This window comes from Salvia splendens, chromosome 4 (assembly GCF_004379255.2).
Source record: "Salvia splendens isolate huo1 chromosome 4, SspV2, whole genome shotgun sequence".
In the NCBI taxonomy this organism is placed as follows: Eukaryota; Viridiplantae; Streptophyta; class Magnoliopsida; order Lamiales; family Lamiaceae; genus Salvia; species Salvia splendens.
Window position 1 is genome coordinate 34,953,358 of NC_056035.1, and position 19,235 is coordinate 34,972,592.

Here is a 19,235-nt window from a genome sequence, read left to right on the forward strand (position 1 = left end):
GGTCTTTATAACAAAGAAAATTACCATCATTAACACATACACACTTTAATATTAAAATACTACTAAATATTCAATTGATATAAATATTTAATGTACAGCTAAAAAATATAATTAGGACAATGACATCGTCATGAAAAGAAAAAAATAATAAAAAAACAAATAAAAAATGCACATGTATAAACATTAGAACAATAAAACAAAAGTTAGTAAGTCAAGAAAAAACTTATTTGTAAACAATCATACCCATACAATAATAAAAATAGCAAAATAGAGAAAAGAGATATAGTAAAATACAAACTACATCTACCGTTGACTCTTCTTCAGCCTTATTTTTCTCCTTAATCTCTGAATTGATGATTTATGTTGTATGCATATGTGCAAATACAAATGTGATATTTTAGTTTTGTCTTATTTGCTTTCTTTTTCACCATTTCGTTGACTTTAGGTGTTTTTCTTTTCATAAAAAATGCACATGTATAAACATTAGAACAATAAAACAAAAGTTAGTAAGTCAAGAAAAAACTTATTTGTAAACAATCATACCCATAGAATAATAAAAATAACAAAATAGAGAAAAGAGATATAGTAAAACACAAACCACATCTACCGCTGACTCTTCTTCAGCCTTATTTTTCTCCTTAATCTCTAAATTGATGGTTTATGTTGTATGCATATGTGCAAATACGAATGTGATATTTTATGATTTTGTCTTCTTTGCTTTCTTTTTTGCCATTTCGTTGACTTTAGGTGATTTTCGTTTCATGAAAATTATGGAAGTGAAGAAGTTGGCGACGAATTTGTGAAGCTGTAGTTTCAAAATATTATAGATAGTCAACAACTTATGTGATTTCTTTATTTGTAAAATACAAAATATTGTAGCCTAGATAGAAAAATAAAATAAATTAACATGAAGAAAATACTTAGATATGAACTAATATCACTAAAATAGAATGATCTTCAAAATAAGATTTAAAAGTGCTATTTTCCTTTTACCATCTTTTGCACAACTCTCTCTCCACTACCTCCGACTCACATCTTTGGCTCTTCGTCTTGCACTCTCTCACATGACACCTACTCCGCCTCATTTACGATCTCCACAATGATAGACCAGGTATTTATAGACAAAGATCACCAATAATTTCTAAAACTTTTCAATTGCAACTATACATCCCAAAAATGAAAGAACATTTCTATAGCTAATAGTAATTAAACAAATATTAATTTATGACATAAATAAAAAATGTTAGAAATCATCGGTATAATTATATTCAATTCATACTTTTAGCTGATTATTATTATTAGCTTAATTTGGGAGTTTAAAAAACGTCGAAGATATGGACTATAGTACAGAGCCCTTCACTAAATTGTGAGTAAATAATTGAGATTATTTCTGACTATGTATATGAAAATGATGCATAATTAAATTATTAGATGCAAAATCAAGGTAATTTAATGCCACATCCTAATTGGCGGTTACATCATTTGGTGCATTTGTTAAATGTGACATTTGTTTTGAATATTAAGTAACTGAGAATGGCAATTCCAAAAGAACATTGTTTTCTGCCAAATGAAATGAATTAAAAGTAATCAATGGGAATAATGATCGTAACTGCTACATTAAAATTTTCCGCAGCTAAAGTTATTTAATTAAAATCTATTTTTATTTTTAAATTAGTAGTTTTTGTTATTGCATTTACATCCCTTGCACAAAATAGTTATTCAAAACCTCCCAAAACTCAACTTTTATATATGTATAGATACTATAATTATTTGGAAATGGCTAAGAGCATCCACAATAGAAATAGTCCAGCAATAGCCTCCTAGCCACAAACTCCTCCTGCCACATCATCAACACTAAAAATCCTCCTGCCACATCATAAATAGCCCAGCAATAGCCTAGCCACATCATAAATAGCCCAGCCACATCAATAGCCACATCACTAATAACAATTATATAAAAATGAAATAATTAACAATCACACAATATACGGAATTTAATTTACGAGACATATACGGGAAACATTAATAATACTATTAGAATTTTAAAAAGTACAATAATTTAAAAAAAGTACAATAATTTAAAAAAATTACAATAATTAATAAAAAAGTACAATAATTCACTCTTCTGCTCCGTCGTCGTCTCCTCCGTCGTTGTCGGCACCATCGCCTCCGCCTCCGTCGCCGCCGCCGACTCTACTCCCGGTGGCTTCCCTCCGTGCCGCCTCCAAATCCTCTTGCATGCTCAGGAGCAATGTTTGAAGCAAACCCTTCTCCACGGGGTCCACCGTCGCCCGCCATTCGGCCATCGTCTTGACCATCTGAGCGCGCGTTTGTTGGCGCGCGAAGAATTTGAGATCCGCTGTGGATTGGCCAAGGGGGGATGCCGACTGGACCTCCTGGGTACCCCCGGCGACCCCCCTCGCCTCCCGTTGAGCCCGTCTGTGCCCAACCGGGCGAGTTCGGCGAACGAACGAACGAGGGGTCGGGACCTCCTGGGCCGTCTCGGGGGGGGTCGTGGGAACCACCGCTGCTGCCGCTGAAATCACCGGTATAGTTCAGTCGTTGCTTCTTCGGCCAGCCAGCGTCGACACCTACTCGGAACTTCTCGGAGTCGTTCAGCACAAGATAGCAGTTCCAGTAGGTGAAGTCCTTATACACCCCCCTTCAGGGGGAAGGGTTTCTCCGCTATCCTCCTGCTAGTCTTCCTCCGTTTGGCCACTGCTCATCATGCGGAGGGCGTTGGTGTACAAGCCCGAAAATCGGGAGACCGCAGCCCTGATTCGGTCCCACCCCTTCCGGCAATCCTACCCGGTGCATCGCCTCCCCTCCGGGCAAAACCTCTGGTAGGCTGCTGCTATCTTGCCCCACAAGTTGACGATCCTCTGGTTGTTTGAAACGAGAGGATCGTCGCAAACACTCACCCACGCCTTGGACAGCGCGACGTTCTCCGCGTCCGTCCACCTCCTCCGTACCGAGCTGTCGTCCTCACCCGGCTGCGAGGACTCGTGATGCGAAGCTTATTTCCTATTCTTTACCCCGGATTTCATGTTAATTATAACTCACCAAGTCGTGCTTTGAGTGTAGTTTCGGGTGTTAGAAGCTGGAAGTTCGTCGGAAATGCATAGCTGAGATTCCAGAGAGTTCGCCCGGTCGGGCGTTTTGATGTCGCTAAACGCCCGGTCGGGCGTTTCCATATTGTGCATGCGGAGTCCAGAAAGTTCGCCCGGTCGGGCGTTCTGATTTCAACTAAACGCCCGGTCGGGCGTTTCCCGCGAGGCCATGCAGTAGCCTTTCGCCCGGTCGGGCGATTACCTCCTTTAAATTCGCCCGGTCGGGCGTTTTAGTCGCGTAACTGCGATTGTGCAGTTGACCCAGCGGTTGAAGGATTAAAAAAACTGGGAAAATGAATTGGAGGGGGAGACGAGAGATAGAAAAAGACAGAGGGAGAGAAAGGAGGAGAGGAAGAAGAGAAGGAAGACATTTCGGCCATTATTCCGACCATCCATTCCCGAATCCCGACTCCACTCGACGAGAGCATCACACCTATGGTTTTATTTCTACATTCTACCATGTGTATAGGCTAGGCTCTCTTTGTTGCTCCGAGTTGTAATCTAGGCTTGTGTATTTGTTTTAACACCTTGAATCGTATGTTTGATACCAACAATGTGTTTGTTAATTAAAATGCTACGTTTTTGGCTAATGATGAAGTGTTGTTAAATCTTAACTATTGTCTCTTTAACATAGCTTAGGATTGATCGTTTGTTGGTATGCTTTCGATTTAGAACTGTTCAGGGGATAAATTGATAGTGGATTAGGTAAGTGATTATAGTAGACGACATTTATTCCCGCGCATCCGCAGGAATTAAATGTCGTTGAAAGTTGGTTCATGGAACAAGTGTTCAGCTGACTGTGAACTATACGTCATAGACATGTTCAGTGCACGCGATTAGGTTGATAAAACAACCAAACTTGAGTGCTATATTATCTTTTTGTAATAAACCTAAAATTACACATCAAGTTTTGGCGCCGTTGCCGGGGAGGCAATAGCTTGTTTATGCTTAATTGTTTTAGTTTTTATTTTATTTTGTTTGATTTTTCTTTTTGAGTTTTATAGGTACTTTGTTCGTGTTCTACGGTGTGATAGCCATCTACCACGTCCGGACTTGAAGACGAAGGAGTGTTTTTTTTGTTAGGTAATTTTTAGCTAACTCTTAGTTTAGTTTTTAGGTAGTTTAGTTTTTCACCTAAGCACACACTTTTTATAGTACTTACCCCGAAGTTGTCGAGAGGTCTCGCTTTCGGTAATTAGGAAATATATTGTGCTTGTGCTTGGTGTATTTTCTGTTGTGTAGATAAAAAAAAAAAAAAGAAAGTCGTGAATGCACACGAGATCTCAGGGTACACCGCCTTTCGGATTACTCTGTTATCAAAGAAGGAAAGGGTCAGGAAGTTCAGCCGGGTTTGAAATTCAACAGGATTCGCCGAGTCCAATCAGAGATAACCCATTGTTTGAGAATAGTGACAGTGATCTGGAAGCTGAGTCGATGGCCGACAATAATAACAACAACGCTGTCCCACCACCCGTTGTGAGGTTTGGCGACACTCTTAGATCGGGAATTGAGTACCCCGGAGAGTTTGCTTATGCGAACAACAACATCAACATTCCACCTCACTACATTAGTTTGGTGAATGGGGGGAATCTTTTCCATGGACGGGATGATGAAGACCCGATGAGCCACCTCAATGCCTTCTACTAGTTGACGAACTCTCACAGACCCCCGAATGTGGAACACAATCTGATCAAGAGGGTTTTATTCCCATTCTCTCTGAGGGAGAAAGCAAGAGCTTGGTATGACTCTATACCGGGCTACAACATTGAAACATTCCAAGAGTTGAAGACGTTGTTCCTCTTAGAATATAATTCTCCGATGAAGATCGAGAAATTGAGAGAAGAGATCACTTCTTTCCAACAAAAGTATGATGAGTCCTTTGCAGAAGCTTGGAAGAGATTCACAGACTTGATAAGGAAATGCCCGAGCCATGGTCTAGCTCCGGGGCATGACCTTTTGAAATTCTACAAGGGACTCAACAATGAAGGCACGGGACTAGTTACTGCAGGCTCTAATGGAAACCTGGATGACTTAACGCATGAGGAGGTGAGAGCCTTATTCCAAAGGTTGGCTAACAATCAACGGAACTGGCACAACCCAAGGAGAGCAGCGGAGAAAGGAGGAGACACATTCGGTGCTACAAAGGATGCAGAGAGAGTATCTGCAATTGAAGCTCAATTGGCAGATATAAGCACCCAGATGTCGTCGATGACAAAGGCAGTGAAATCGCTGCAACTGACTCCTCAACCCCAAGCAGTGGCAGTGATGAGATGTGGATTGTGTCAAGGAGGGCATCATACTGATCAATGTTCTAGTCTTCAAGGACCACCAATCGAGGATGTGAACTACATTGGCAACAATGGCCAAGGGTTTAACCAAGGCAACCAATACAGCAATCAGCAGAATTGGAGGCCTCAGCAATCGAACTGGAATCAAAGTGGTCCTAGCAACAACTCGGGGAACCAATGGAGGACAAACACTCAACCCCCGGGTTATGAGAAGAAGCCATCGGTAGAAGATCAATTGGGACAGATACTTTCCTTCATGACCAAGAGTCAAAAGGAGAATGAGAGCTTCAAAGAAAGGACGGTAGAGAAGTTTGGTCAGATGGAGGCTACATTGAGGAATCTCGAGACTCAATGCAAGGCAGTTAAGTTAAGAAGTGGAAAGGATCTTGAGTCTCCAATCATGCTAGATGCACAAAATGGCTCGAACATCTTGCACGCAGGGGCGGACAAGTTGTTTGGCTCACAAACCTCGCACGCAGGGGCGGACGAGGGGATTGAGTGGGCTACTACCGAAGCTAGGGAATGTCAACAAGAAAAAGAAGAGTCAACCATGAGTGATATCCACAAGAAGAATCCACTAAGTCCGGCAATGGACCCGAAGTGTCCATTTAATTTTCCAGATTTTATCCCGCCACCACCTTTCCCAGTCGAGAATAAGAAGAAGGGTAGGAAAATAATTCAAGAGAAAGGACTCGATTGGATGATGAACATTATCAGGAAAGTTAATGTAGATGTGTCCCTGGTGGATTTGTTCCTACACTTTCCTAAATTCTCCAAGTTTTTTAAGGATCTTATTGCGAAAAAGGAGAAGATACAAGACGATGGTGTGGTGATATTGAGCGCATTTTGCTCACAATTTGTGAAGGGAAAGATGCCGGCAAAGAGAAGAGACCCTGGAAGCTGTGTGATCCCATGTGAGATGGGAGATAAGGAGTTCCCAAAGTGCCTACTTGATCAAGGCTCGGGAATATCATTGATGGCTCTGAAAACCGCACGGTCAATCGGTCTAGAAGCGAGGATTGAACCAATCGACATTGACCTACAATTGGCGGATCATTCAATTGTGAAACCAAAAGGTATCATCGAGGATGTCTTGGTGAAGGTTGATAGATTTGTACTCCCGGTTGACTTCATTGTCCTAGAGATGGAAGAGGACAAGGATATGTCTATCCTATTTGGTAGGCCATTTTTAGCAACCGGTGATGTTGTGATAGAGACCAAGACAAATACGGTCATGTTTCGAGTAGATGGAGAGAATGTGGTGGTCAAGCAAGAGAAGGCGGGGAAGCGCCTATTGGAGCCTGGATAGAGGTAGACAAGGATGAAGAAGGTCGAGCCAACGACTATAAACAAAGGCGCAGATTGGGAGGCAACCCAAGTTTTTTTGTTTTTATTTTTGATTTCATATGTTGGAGGTTTTGTTTGCTCAATTCTTTCCTCCAACATTTATTTTGAATTGAGTGTTTCTTTTTGTAGTTTTTGTTCTTTTTGTAGGAGCAACTGGGAGTTAGGATTGGAGCTTAGGAGGAAGCACACCTGCAAAGGATTTTTACACCCACCCTCCCACCCGAATGCACTATGGACGTCATGCCAAGTTTGAGGGAGTTTCCTTTCCCTTTACTTTATTTGTCTTTTTTGCATGCATTGAGGACAATGACGCATTCAAGTTTGGGGGGGTTATGAATGATTTGTGATGCTTGTTTTTGGGTGTTTTGCGTGATAAAGATGTTTTGAATCTATGTAGTTGACGGGTGCATGCTTTATCTTCGGCTTTCTGGTTAGGAAATCTTGCTTGATCTTACTTGATCTTTGAAGCTTAGGATGGATAGAATCTGTGCATGAATTTATTTGAAAGAGCATGTTGTGATTACATCCGATTTCTTGAGTTGAGGAGAGTATGAAAGTCATATGTCTTGTGAAAATTATCTTGAATTGATTTGCTTTATCGAGTTGCGTGCTTGTATTCATTTGTGTCAACGATATGGGAGGATAAGGCACTAGGATGAACTCTATGGCCAAATGATCACATGCCTAGTCCATCAAATGATCCCCTAGAAGCCACCTTGAGCTTAATTTCTTATTCTTTGTGTAAACACTTAGCCAAACACTTAGCCACTGAAATAAGCCTAATTTTAGCCTCATCGATAGACCTTGCTACTATTTGGGTGCTAAATACAAGTTGAGCTTTGTGGTTTGAGTTTGAGTGTGGGTGGTGAATTGTAAAGAGTAGACATTTCTAGACTTGATAGAAGGTGAAAAGAATGAAGTTCTAAGAAAAAAAAAGCAAGAAAAAGAAAAAGACGACCTCCAAATTCACAAAAGTCGAGGTCTTTACAAAAACAAAAAAAAAGGAATAAGTTGATGAAATAAAGATAGAGCTTCTATGTTTGTTTGTGTAATCTCGTCTGGAATAGATCTCAAGTTTGGGGGAGTGTGGGTTTGGTTGTAATTTTTCGTTGGTTAATCTTTGGAAGGAAGTTGTAGGAGGGAAGATTTTGGCACTCAAATGTGTAGCCTTTGAGCTCACTATCCATACTTATCCTACCTCGTCCCTAGCCCCATTACAACCTTGAAATAAGACCTTGGACCTTATCGTTGATGCTTGTGGATGTTGTGTAAAGAACTTGGTAGAGTTAAAGAGGTTCGATTTGAAATCTGTGAGTCTATGTGGTTAGTATTGCTTAATGAGTCAATGATGATGGTTTGAGTTGTTTGATCGCATGCTTGGACTTATTTTGAAGTGCACCTTAACTTGACGTTCTAGGGGGATGAGTGATTGTTCTTGAGAGTGGGAAATCTCGATTGGAAATGTTGGGGGTTTAGATTTTGTCACTCACGTCCCTACATGATTCTTTGTGATGAAAATTTCTCTGCGGGGTAGACTTGCGTTGAGTTTTTGTGCTAAAAAATGTACCTTGCTCGGGGCGAGCAAGAGCTTAAGTTTGGGGGTATTTGATGCGAAGCTTATTTCCTATTCTTTACCCCGGATTTCATGTTAATTATAACTCACCAAGTCGTGCTTTGAGTGTAGTTTCGGGTGTTAGAAGCTGGAAGTTCGTCGGAAACGCATAGCTGAGATTCCAGAGAGTTCGCCCGGTCGGGCGTTTTGATGTCGCTAAACGCCCGGTCGGGCGTTTCCATATTGTGCATGCGGAGTCCAGAAAGTTCGCCCGGTCGGGCGTTCTGATTTCAACTAAACGCCCGGTCGGACGTTTCCCGCGAGGCCATGCAGTAACCTTTCGCCCGGTCGGGCGATTACCTCCTTTAAATTCGCCCGGTCGGGCGTTTTAGTCGCGTAACTGCGATTGTGCAGTTGACCCAGCGGTTGAAGGATTAAAAAAACTGGGAAAATGAATTGGAGGGGGAGACGAGAGATAGAAAAAGACAGAGGGAGAGAAAGGAGGAGAGGAAGAAGAGAAGGAAGGCATTCCGGCCATTATTCCGACCATCCATTCCCGAATCCCGACTCCACTCGACGAGAGCATCACACCTATGGTTTTATTTCTACATTCTACCATGTGTATAGGCTAGGCTCTCTTTGTTGCTCCGAGTTGTAATCTAGGCTTGTGTATTTGTTTTAACACCTTGAATCGTATGTTTGATACCAACAATGTGTTTGATAATTAAAATGCTACGTTTTTGGCTAATGATGAAGTGTTGTTAAATCTTAACTATTGTCTCTTTAACATAGCTTAGGATTGATCGTTTGTTGGTATGCTTTCAATTTAGAACTGTTCAGGGGATAAATTGATAGTGGATTAGGTAAGTGATTATAGTAGACGACATTTATTCCCGCGCATCCGCAGGAATTAAATGTCATTGAAAGTTGGTTCATGGAACAAGTGTTCAGCTGACTGTGAACTATACGTCGTAGACATGTTCAGTGCACGCGATTAGGTTGATAATTATAATCCCGTCGTATGTTTCGTTGTAAATGGTGTAAAACAACGCAAGCTTAGTGAGCAACTTGGAGTGACTTGTCTTTCTCGTATTAAAAATCTCGTTTCAGTAGTTTAAGTTAGTTAACCATCTCAAAATCAAAACAAAATATTTTTATGCTTTGTGTAGTCTTATTAAGCGTAAGCAATCTCGCATCCCTGTGGATCGACACTTGAAATACTACTACGATACTGTATTCTTGCAGTAGTGTAGTATTATTAGAGTTAAAATAATTAAACTTGATAATCTTTATGCTTTGATTAAGAACTCTAAAATATCGCATCAACTCGCCGACCATCTTCCCCTTGTTTTTCTTCTTTGGGGCGCCACGACCTCGCCCTGCGCCCCCGTTTGAACGGGAGCATCCGAAACACCGAGAAGATCTAACCCCAATTCATCGAAGTAGAAAGTGTCAAATTGGGGCAACGGCTGCGCCCCCGTTGGGGTCGATGTGTGCGACGAACCAGTCAAAAAATTAAAACTCGGGCGATAGACGTCCCCCGGCGTCCCTTGTGTCACCGGGGATCCCCCGTCGTCCACTGCTTCGCCGGTACCCCCCCGGCGTCCCTTGCGTTGCCTGTACCCCCCGGGCATCATCTGCATCCCGGGTGCCCACCCCGGCATCGCCGGAAACCCCCCCGGCGGACTCCCGGGCATCATCTGCTGCCACAGGTACATGTTGTAGTATGGTGGCATCTGACTCCATCCACTTCCCACGGGGACCGGGGGAGTTTGACCTTGAGACCTGCTACTCCCTGAAGTAGGCTCGTTGTTGAGATCCATTTACCGTTGTTGATCTTGTACAGAAATTTAGATAGAGAGAGTACTCGTTACAACAAGTAGTGCGAATGAAAATGACGTGCAAGGCGCGTATATATAGTGTTTCGGAAAAGAAAAAAAATCGCGCTAGGCGGTGCGCTAGGCGATCCGGACGCTGCAATAGCGCCGAGCGGATCGCCCAGCGCACCGCCTAGCGCCATGGAACAGCCGAGCGCTAGGTGGTTTTTAAATCCGGAAACCGCTAGGCGGTTGCAATAGATCGCCTAGCGCACCGCCTAGCGCCGGCGCTCGGCTAAACGGTGCGCTAGGCGCTATTGTGGATGCTCTAATAATAGTTGCCACTTGGAATAATAAAATATTGTTATTTCATCCTTTTAAACAGTACCAAAGGGACTAAGGTCACTTTCGTTGTTTGATCATTGCAACTCTTAAGTGCATAATTTATCACTGATTATTATTTTATATTGCAATGCTTTTCGTCGTGAATAACAACTCTCGATCATTTTCTTTCTTTCATTCTTTCTATTTCTATTACATGATCAAAAATCACAATGTCCAAATTGTGATCGGATGGAGCATTCTTCTATTAGAAACATGTGGAAAATGTGAGAGACCTTTGATGTGACCAAGACCTATGGCCTTTCATCTTAGGTAACCCCCAAATACATAAAGAGATAACTTGATTGCAAGGTCTTTCAAGTGCTTTCTCTAGCCTATAAATAGGCTTGATCTTAGAGTGGAAGAACACACCAACAAATCATTCTCTCTTCTCTCTAGCTCAAGCATTCTAGTTCGCATTAGGAGCATTGCATTGCTCGGTTCTCGCCTCCAATTCAAGTTCACCGGAGCCTACGAGTTTGAGGTGCTTCAACTCGATAGGAGGAAAGTCGTTTCATCTTTAGGGACATTACGCCAATCCGTGAGCACTAGCCCGAGCGTATTTCGTCTTGCAGAGAGAGGGTCATGTTCGTTGTAATTTATATTGTTACATTTACCTTCCAGTTTTTGTTCTTTTGTAATAGCAAGGGTTGCCCGTGTAAAGGCTGCAATATTTCCAACAATCGCAAGACGAAATATTGTACTCTTGCTGAAATCATGTCGATGCGCTATGGAGTGGTTAATTCCTTGAGATCTATTCTCTTGAGAATGGTGTTTATCGTTTGTCACCTGACAAGCAAGACCAATTTAGACTTGGTAGTAGTTATTGGGATGCATAGGTTATTGAATATACCAATGCACATATGGTTCAATATAACGGTGTACTTATTAATGGAGACAATATTGTGCAAATTATTTGAACGTGTTGATCACGAGGTGGTCGCAATGGTCTCCGACGTGAACCATGGTAACAATCCAAATGAATGGTTTGTTGATACAGGCGCCACATGTCATGTGTGCTCCGATAGAAGCATTTTTTCTACTTACAAATCTGTTGGAGGTAGAAAAGTATGCATGGGAAATCAAGCCTCTTCTGAGGTGGTTGGTGTGGGTAATGTGTTCCTAAAATTAGGATCTGGAAAGGTTGTTACCCTTAGGATGTGTTGCATGTCCCCAACAGCCGAAATAATTTGGTGTCAGGCTCACTTCTAGTAAATCATGGATTTTCACTAGAATTTGAGTGTGAAAAGGTTATATTGACCAAGTATGAAAAATTCATAGGTGAAGGTTACCTAGTGAATGAGCTTTTTGAGCTGAATATTACGGTCATTCACCGTGGAAAATGAACAAGCAATAAGGAAGATGACGCATCCTCTCATTTGCTTGAGTGCTCCGATTTATGGCATTGTAGATTAGGACATGTAAATCTTAATGAATCTTGATTTACTAAAAGTTCACGAGTTTAACTCACAAAAGAAATGTGAAGTCTGTGTTGAAGCAAAAATGACCAAGCTACTGTTTTGCTCGGTAGAACGGAGCACAAAACCTCTAAAGTTAATCCATACAGACGTATGTGATTTAAAATTTGTGAAAACTAGATGTGGTAAAAAGTACTTCATCACATTTATAGATGATTGCACAAGGTATTGTTACCTTTACCTATTAAGAAGTAAAGATGAGGCAATTGAAGCGTTTAAAGACTTCAAAAATAAAGCCAAAAATCAACTTAATTGTCGAATTAAGTGTGTTCAAAGTGATAGAGGTGGTGAGTATGTAGCTCCGTTTGCAGAATTATGTCATGCAAGTGGTATAATTCACCAAACAATGGCTCCATATTCTCCCCAATCAAATGGAGTTGCTGAACGAAAAAATCAAACACTTAAAGAGATGATGAATGCTTTGTTGATTAATTCTGGTTTATCCCAGAACATATGGGGGGAGGCTGTGTTAACAACGAATCATATCCTGAACAAAATTCCACTAAAATATAGGGATGTGACTCCTTATGAATTGTGAAAGGGAAAGAAACCTTCATATACATACCTCAAAGTGTGGGGGTGTTTAGCGAAGGTAGAAGTGCCTCCTCCGAAACAAGTTGCAATAGGCCCTAAAACAGTCGATTGCATCTTTATTGGCCATGCACTTAATTGTAGTGCATATCGTTTCCTAGTCCATAGGTCAGCTATGCTTGGCGTGGCTGAAGGAACAACAATTGAGTCAAGAAATGCTATATTCTTTGAGAATGTGTACCCTTGCAAGAAGCAGGAAGATCGTTCTAGTGAAAGAATGATGGATGAATCCACTAGTTCTAATCCTCCAAAAAGGACGAGGTCAAGTCCTGAGGATATAGAACCAAGACGTGGTAAAAGAGTTAAAATTGCTAAGACTTTTGGTCCAGACTTCATAACTTTCATGTTGGATGGTGAACCAAAGTCATTGGCGGAAGCTTTGTCTGGCCCAGACGCAGCGTGGTGGCAAGAAGCTATCAACAGTGAAATTGAATACATCATGAGAAATAACACTTGGGTGTTAGTAGACTTGCCTAAAGGCTGTAAGGCTTTAGGGTGCAAGTGGATTCTGAAAAGGAAATATAAGCCCGATGGTACTATAGATAAGTACAAAGCTCGCCTAGTTGTCCAAGGCTTTAAGCAGAAAGAAGGGTATGACTTTTTTAATACCTATTCACCTGTTACGAGAATCACTTCCATTCGGGTTCTTCTTGCGATTGTTGCTTTGCACAATCTTGAGATTCACCAAATGGATGTGAAACTGCTTTTATGAATGGTGATCTGGAAGAAGAAATATATATGGAACAACCCGAAGGGTTTGTTGTGCCTGGACAAGAGCGTAAAGTATGCAAACTGGTAAAGTCATTATATGTGTTGAAACAAGCACCGTTACAATGGCATTTGAAATTTGACAACGTGATGTTGGCAAATAGATTCACTATTAATGAGTATGATAAGTGTGTTTAAATTAAGAACACAGATAACGAGTTTGTTATTGTGTGTCTGTATGTTGATGATATGATGATAATGGACAGCAATAGTGCCATTATTAACGAGACAAAAAACATGTTGAAAAGAAATTTCGATATGAAAAATATGGGTCTAGCTGATGTGATTCTAGGAATCAAAATATTGAGGACCAATGAGGGAATTGCCTTAACGCAATCTCATTATGTTGAGAAAATGCTTAAGAAATTCAACTCGTTTGATTGTAAGCCAGCAAAGACTCCTTTGGAGCTCAATGTCCATCTGAGCAAGAATATGGGTGATTCTGTTGCTCAAGAAGAGTATGTAAAGGTCATAGGAAGTTTGATGTTTATCACAAACTGTACTCGACCTGATCTTGCTTGTCCTGTAAACAAGTTGAGCCGATTTACGAGCAACCCAAGCAAGGAACATTGGAAAGCTCTGGGTAGAGTTTTGAGATACTTGAAGTATACTATTATCTTTGGGTTACATTACACAAGATATCCCCAAGTACTTGAAGGGTATTGTGATGCAAATTGAATCTCTGATTCAAAAGACTCGTTCTCGACAAGTGGGTATGTGTTCACTGTGGGGGGTGGTGTTGTCTAGTGGAAATCAACGAAACAGACGTGTATTGCTCGTTCCACCATAGAATCTGAGTTTATCGCATTGGATAAAGCAGGGGAAGAAGCCGAGTGGCTCAGAAATTTTCTAGAACGTATTCCATGTTGGAAGAAGCCAGTGCCTGCAGTATTGATATACTGTGATAGCAAAGCAGCTATAGGTAGAGCACAAAGTGGCTTTTATAATGGTAAGTCTCGACATATTCATCGGCAACATAATACCATAAGGCAGTTGATCACAAGTGGCATTATCTCAGTTGACTATGTAAAGTCAGTGGATAGCTTAGCGGATCCATTAACAAAAGGTTTAAACCGTGATCAAATGCATAAATTGCTAAAAGGAATGGGACTGAAAACCACATCTTAAAAGATGAGTATAGTGGTAACCCAACCATACGACTGGAGATCCCATGGGATTGGTTCAATGGGAAAACGAAGCTATACAAATCTAACTGTAGCACTCAGAAGATTTTGATTTTCGTCCATTCTTTAGAAAGCGTTGAGTGTTGTAACCTGCACGTGGTAAGAGGTTAAGTCTTTTGACTTTTAATGATTCTTGAAATCTCAAGGAGATGCAGTATGACAGGATACTCATGAAAGAATCAGCTATGTAAGTGAGAAGTGAGGCCGCTTCGTGTGTGTGAGTCACTTATGAATTCCAAAGAGGTGTTCCACGGCTGAAACAGACACAAACGTGAGAACTGATGGAGTTGAGACAATATTGTGTTGATGCTATTGACTAGGCATACACCAAGGATGAATAGTTGAGACAATATCATTTCTTGAGAACTAGCAAAGAGTCTACATACATGCATTTGTGTCTGGTATTGGTTTGAGCTTGCAGCGTTCTAACCAATGTGGGGGATTATTAAAAAACATGTGAAAAATGTGGGAGACCTTTGATGTGGCCAAGACCTATGGCCTTTCATCTTAGGTAACCTCCAAATACATAAAGAGATAACTTGATTGCAAGATCTTTCAAGTGCTTTCTCTACCCTATAAATAGACTTGATCTTAGAGTGGAAGAACACACCAACAAATCATTCTCTCTTCTAGCTCAAGCATTCAAGTTCGCATTAGGAGCATTGCATTACTCGGTTCTCGCCTCCAATTCAAGTTCGCCGGAGCCTACGAGTTTGAGGTGCTTCAACTCGATAGGAGGAAAGTCGTTTCATCTTTGGGGACATTACGCCAATCCGTGAGCACTAGCCGGGGCGTATTTCGTCTTGCGGAGAGAGGGTCATGTTCGTTGTACTTTATATTGTTACATTTTCCTTCCAATTTTTGTTCTTTTGTAATAGCAAGGATTGCCTATGTAAAGGCGGCAATATTTCCAACATCTTCGTCCCAGTGAATAGTTACGTTTGAAGGTAGATAAAGTGCATATGATTAAATAAGAATACAAACGTTCAGATTCTCAATATCGATTGATTATCTAATACACGTGAACTCAATTCAAAGAATCAAAATATATCCTATATATTCAATGAAATATAAAGATATAAAGTACAGACGACTTATTCACAAACACAAACACAGTAGTATTGAAGCCATTTATTATGGGAAATATAGTCGACCCGTTATTAAATCTGATAATAAATTAGTCCGTACGTAAAGTGATACGATCGGAGAATAATGGCGAGAAATCACCGGATAAAGGAGGTCCGTGCACGAAAAAAATTCCGTCGAGCAACCGATGAACAAAGACGGAAAAGTAGATATATTCGTATCATAAAGTATAACCTGGCAGCCAAACCATAAATTGAAATAAATATAACCGATGACAACATAGCCAAAAATAGGAAGGCAGACCATTTTACGATGACGACAAACGTATACTTGTACACACATGTCGCAAACTCCATATACTTTTAATATTCAATAAATATAACAATATATTTTTGCATTTGACTCTACACATTAAATTTTAGCTACTGGAGTATGTAATTCACCTAAATGAAGAAATTATTAAAGAAACTCACTCATCAAAATTGCAGTTTCACCCTTTCGCATGATAATTAATTTCTTGAATCAAATTATTGATCATACTTTTGAAAATCCCAATTAATCAACTAATATTTCTAATTTTATTTAGGTGTGCTAGAGTAAGTGGAATTTGGGATAATAACTTAACCAAATAAAGAAAGTAGAGAAATCAAATGACCATCCATATCAATCAAGTAAAAAAATTAAGGATTAATAAGCTCTAAAAAAACTTAAAACAACATCCGAAAACACCCTTCAACTTGAGAAAATTCCTAATTCCCCCCCAAGAAAAAAACCAGTAAAAAACCAAAAAAGCCAGAGATGACAAACCAGCCCATGGCACCGAGCTCAAAAAAGGAGGGCACAAACGCCATAAAGGATATAGACCGAGGGCAGAAACGGAAAAACAGCCTTCAACACGCAAACGCGTTTGTTGGCCGAGCTCTCGCCCCCTTACCGGCGCGGGAAGACGAAGAAGAAGTTGGAGACGGAGATGACGTGGCAGCTGCTGAACAGGTGTACTCCAAGGTACAACCACTCTTTTCGCAGCTCTCCTCTTCATCCATGAACATCTGCCTGTACCTGCACTCCACACTGCAAAATGCCCTATCTCCTCTACAAAAAATTTGAGTAGTTTAGCATCAATTACAACAATACGAGCAAAATCAAAGGAGGAGAAACTTACTTGTACATGAAGATGTCTTTCCCTGGCAATAATTTGTGGCGGCAGAGGAAACAATTCTCGAGAAATCCACAAGGGGGAGAGAAATTAGAGAGAGGAGAGGAATTCGGTTTGATGATCATGGCGCCTTTGCTGAGAATTTGGGGGCTTCTTTTCTCGGAGAGATCTCTGCAGCTTTCGAGGATTACGCTAAGGCCTACCATCTCATGTTCCTGTTGCTGCGGCGGAGGGCGGCGGAGGAGTGGTGGAAAGATGGTGGGAATAAATAGGAGATGGGGTTTTGATGTGAGAGTGAGAGAGAGAGGGCAGTAACTTGTTGTGCCTGATAACTGCCACGTACCCTTCTTATAGCTATCAATCTGTTTCCACATTTCCAGTTTTCATTTTCATTTAATTTTTCTTCTGATTTTGTGAATTTGGGTTTTTGTCGTTTTGTGTTTTTTCACTGTCTTTTGCGTTGCGACACAATAAGATGTAAGTATGAATATATATGGTGTTTTTAAAGTAAACTAATAGCCTAAGCGGCCTAAAGTCCGCCCTATATGGCGCCGTATGTTCCGCCAGATCAGCATTCTATGCTCCTACCCTTTCACATGTAGTGGGACGCTCTAAAGTCCGCCCTATCACTACTATTTTGTTAATTAATTTTTTATGTTTTCAAATATGTCATGCAAAATTATAAAAACCACTATGATTAAATGCAAATCCTACATTACTAATTAAAATTTTTTTTACAAGAGTTAGAAATAAAAAACAAGTTCACTAAATCTTACATTACTAATCCTTCATTCCCAGCTTGCGGCGCAGATCATCAATCATCAACTTGAGGTATTCGGCTTTGCCCGGGTCCTCGCACTGCATGAGGGCGTAGTGCGTGTCCAACAACGTCCTCCGGTTGGCGGCCGCCACCAACTCCGCGTAGGCATGTCCCGCAGCCGAAGTCGGGGCCGGGGTCGGGTCCGGGGCCGCGTCCTGTGAGGATGTCGCCTTCGCCTTGCCCTTGTTCTTGGCAGCCTTGACGCCAATGGGACGCTGGGGGGACATCGGTGTGCCAGAACTCTCATCCTCGTATATCGGCTGGTTGAGGTCCATCAGAGGTGCGCCGCTGTCGCTGCTAGTATAATCATCGCCGGCAGTGTTCTTCAGCCTCTTCGCCGCAGCAGATAGAGGCATAATCCCTCATTGGAACTTCTGCTTATCCTTCAAGATGAGCCAGGAATTGTAATGCTTGAAATCGCCGTACAATGAAATGTACGACGCAAGCGCTTTATCGCACACATCAGTTAAACTCTCGTCGTTGCCCTGCTCCCTCAAGCACTTCTCGTACTCTGCCGAGAACAAATTGACCTGCTTCTTCACCTGATCCCAGTGCTTACGGAGCTGCTCCCTATGGCGCTTGTAGGCGGCCATCGGCTTGGCCTCGTTGTAGTGATCAGCGATGCGCTCCCAGTACTCGATTAGCTTTTGGTTGTTGGCAAAAACACCAGATCCTCCGAAATATCAACCCAACACCTAACCAAGACGATGGTTTCATCCGGGTTGTAGTTCGTCCTCCCTGGGGCGAACTCTTCATTCTTCTTCGTAGGCGGCAACTTCTTGGCCCTTTGCCTGTTCCGCTTCTTCTTGGTAGCGGAGCCCGAGGCGGCGGCGCGGCGGGTGGGGCTTGGGCGCGGGTAGGAGACGGCTCCATGTCTGACAGCCCCTACGAATCCGTACTGAAATCGGGATCGTACTGGATGTTGGAGTCAAAGGGCCGATATTCATCACGGTCTGTACCCGGCCACCGTGCACCACCACTGAACATCGGACTATTCGGACTTGGGTAATCACCGAGATTCATTTTTAGTGTATGGAAGAGTGAGAATGGAAGAGTGGAGTGAATGGAAGAGTGAAGTTGGGGTGTATATATAATAAATTTTGAAGAATTAAAAAAAATAAAAAAAAGGAAAATGCGTTGCATCGTCCGCGTGACCCGCGGTGGGGCGGACGATACCGCAGACGATGCGTGGTCGAAACCCTATCGTCCGCGGACGAAGCATAGGGCGCGGACAATGGATGTGCCATCGTCCGCATAGCTACAGCGGCGGACGATATGGATTCCCTAAGTTTTAGACGAATATTAGAATTTTCAGATGAATTTTTGAAATATTTCAATAATATCATAATACTCCTCTTTTTGGCAAGAAGAGTCAACTATGCATCCCAAAATTTCGAACTCATCCAAAATAAAAATATCAGTCTTTCTTTTCAATTTGTACCACATTTTTTGTACTACTAGTAATTAACTTAAATTTATACTCTTTTAGAGTTTAGATATTGTTCGGCAAACTTTACAAATTTTGTTGTTTACCACCTAAACTTTAAGTTTTCAAACATTTCTATTTATGAAAAAAAGATAAAAGTTGGAAATGTAATTGCTCAGAAGAAAAGATCAAAATGTACGTCGCAATCAAAATAACGTAGTATTATACTAT

At 41.4% G+C, this 19,235-nt stretch overlaps 2 protein-coding genes and 1 non-coding gene across 4 annotated transcripts; 1 reads left to right on the forward strand and 2 right to left on the reverse strand.

The window, feature by feature from the left end:
- The first annotated feature begins 4,928 nt into the window (after positions 1-4,928).
- Positions 4,929-6,707, forward strand: LOC121801048. Its single transcript, XM_042200518.1, has one exon. The coding sequence runs from the start codon at positions 4,929-4,931 to the stop codon at positions 6,705-6,707; it is 1,779 nt and encodes a 592-aa protein (XP_042056452.1).
- On the reverse strand, positions 4,941-5,047 carry LOC121801712. Its single transcript, XR_006050649.1, has one exon. It is a non-coding gene; the product is annotated as a small nucleolar RNA R71 (small nucleolar RNA).
- An 8,772-nt stretch (positions 6,708-15,479) lies between the features above and the next one.
- LOC121798158 (FCS-Like Zinc finger 15-like) lies at positions 15,480-17,147 on the reverse strand. Of its 2 annotated transcripts, XM_042197020.1 has the most exons (3): positions 16,765-17,147; positions 16,537-16,694; positions 15,480-15,836 (listed from the first exon to the last, which is right to left on the reverse strand). In XM_042197020.1, exons 1-3 carry the CDS (start codon positions 17,130-17,132, stop codon positions 15,823-15,825), a joined length of 540 nt encoding a protein of 179 aa, XP_042052954.1. In that variant the 5' UTR covers positions 17,133-17,147; the 3' UTR covers positions 15,480-15,822. The 2 variants fall into 2 exon arrangements, with proteins under 2 accessions (XP_042052954.1, XP_042052953.1); XM_042197019.1 differs by lacking the exon at positions 15,480-15,836 and having other exon boundaries at positions 16,254-16,694.
- Between the last annotated feature and the right edge of the window lie 2,088 nt (positions 17,148-19,235).

Excerpts from the sequence above, each read along its gene's own strand:
- LOC121798158 (XM_042197019.1), bottom strand. The coding sequence starts at position 17,132 with ATGTGGAAACAGATTGATAGCTATAAGAAGGGTACGTGGCAGTTATCA. Across the intron at positions 16,695-16,764 it reads AAAGACATCTTCATGTACAA|AGGAGATAGGGCATTTTGCA; the intron begins GTAAGTTTCTCC and ends AATTTTTTGTAG.
- LOC121801048 (XM_042200518.1), top strand. The coding sequence starts at position 4,929 with ATGAAGATCGAGAAATTGAGAGAAGAGATCACTTCTTTCCAACAAAAG.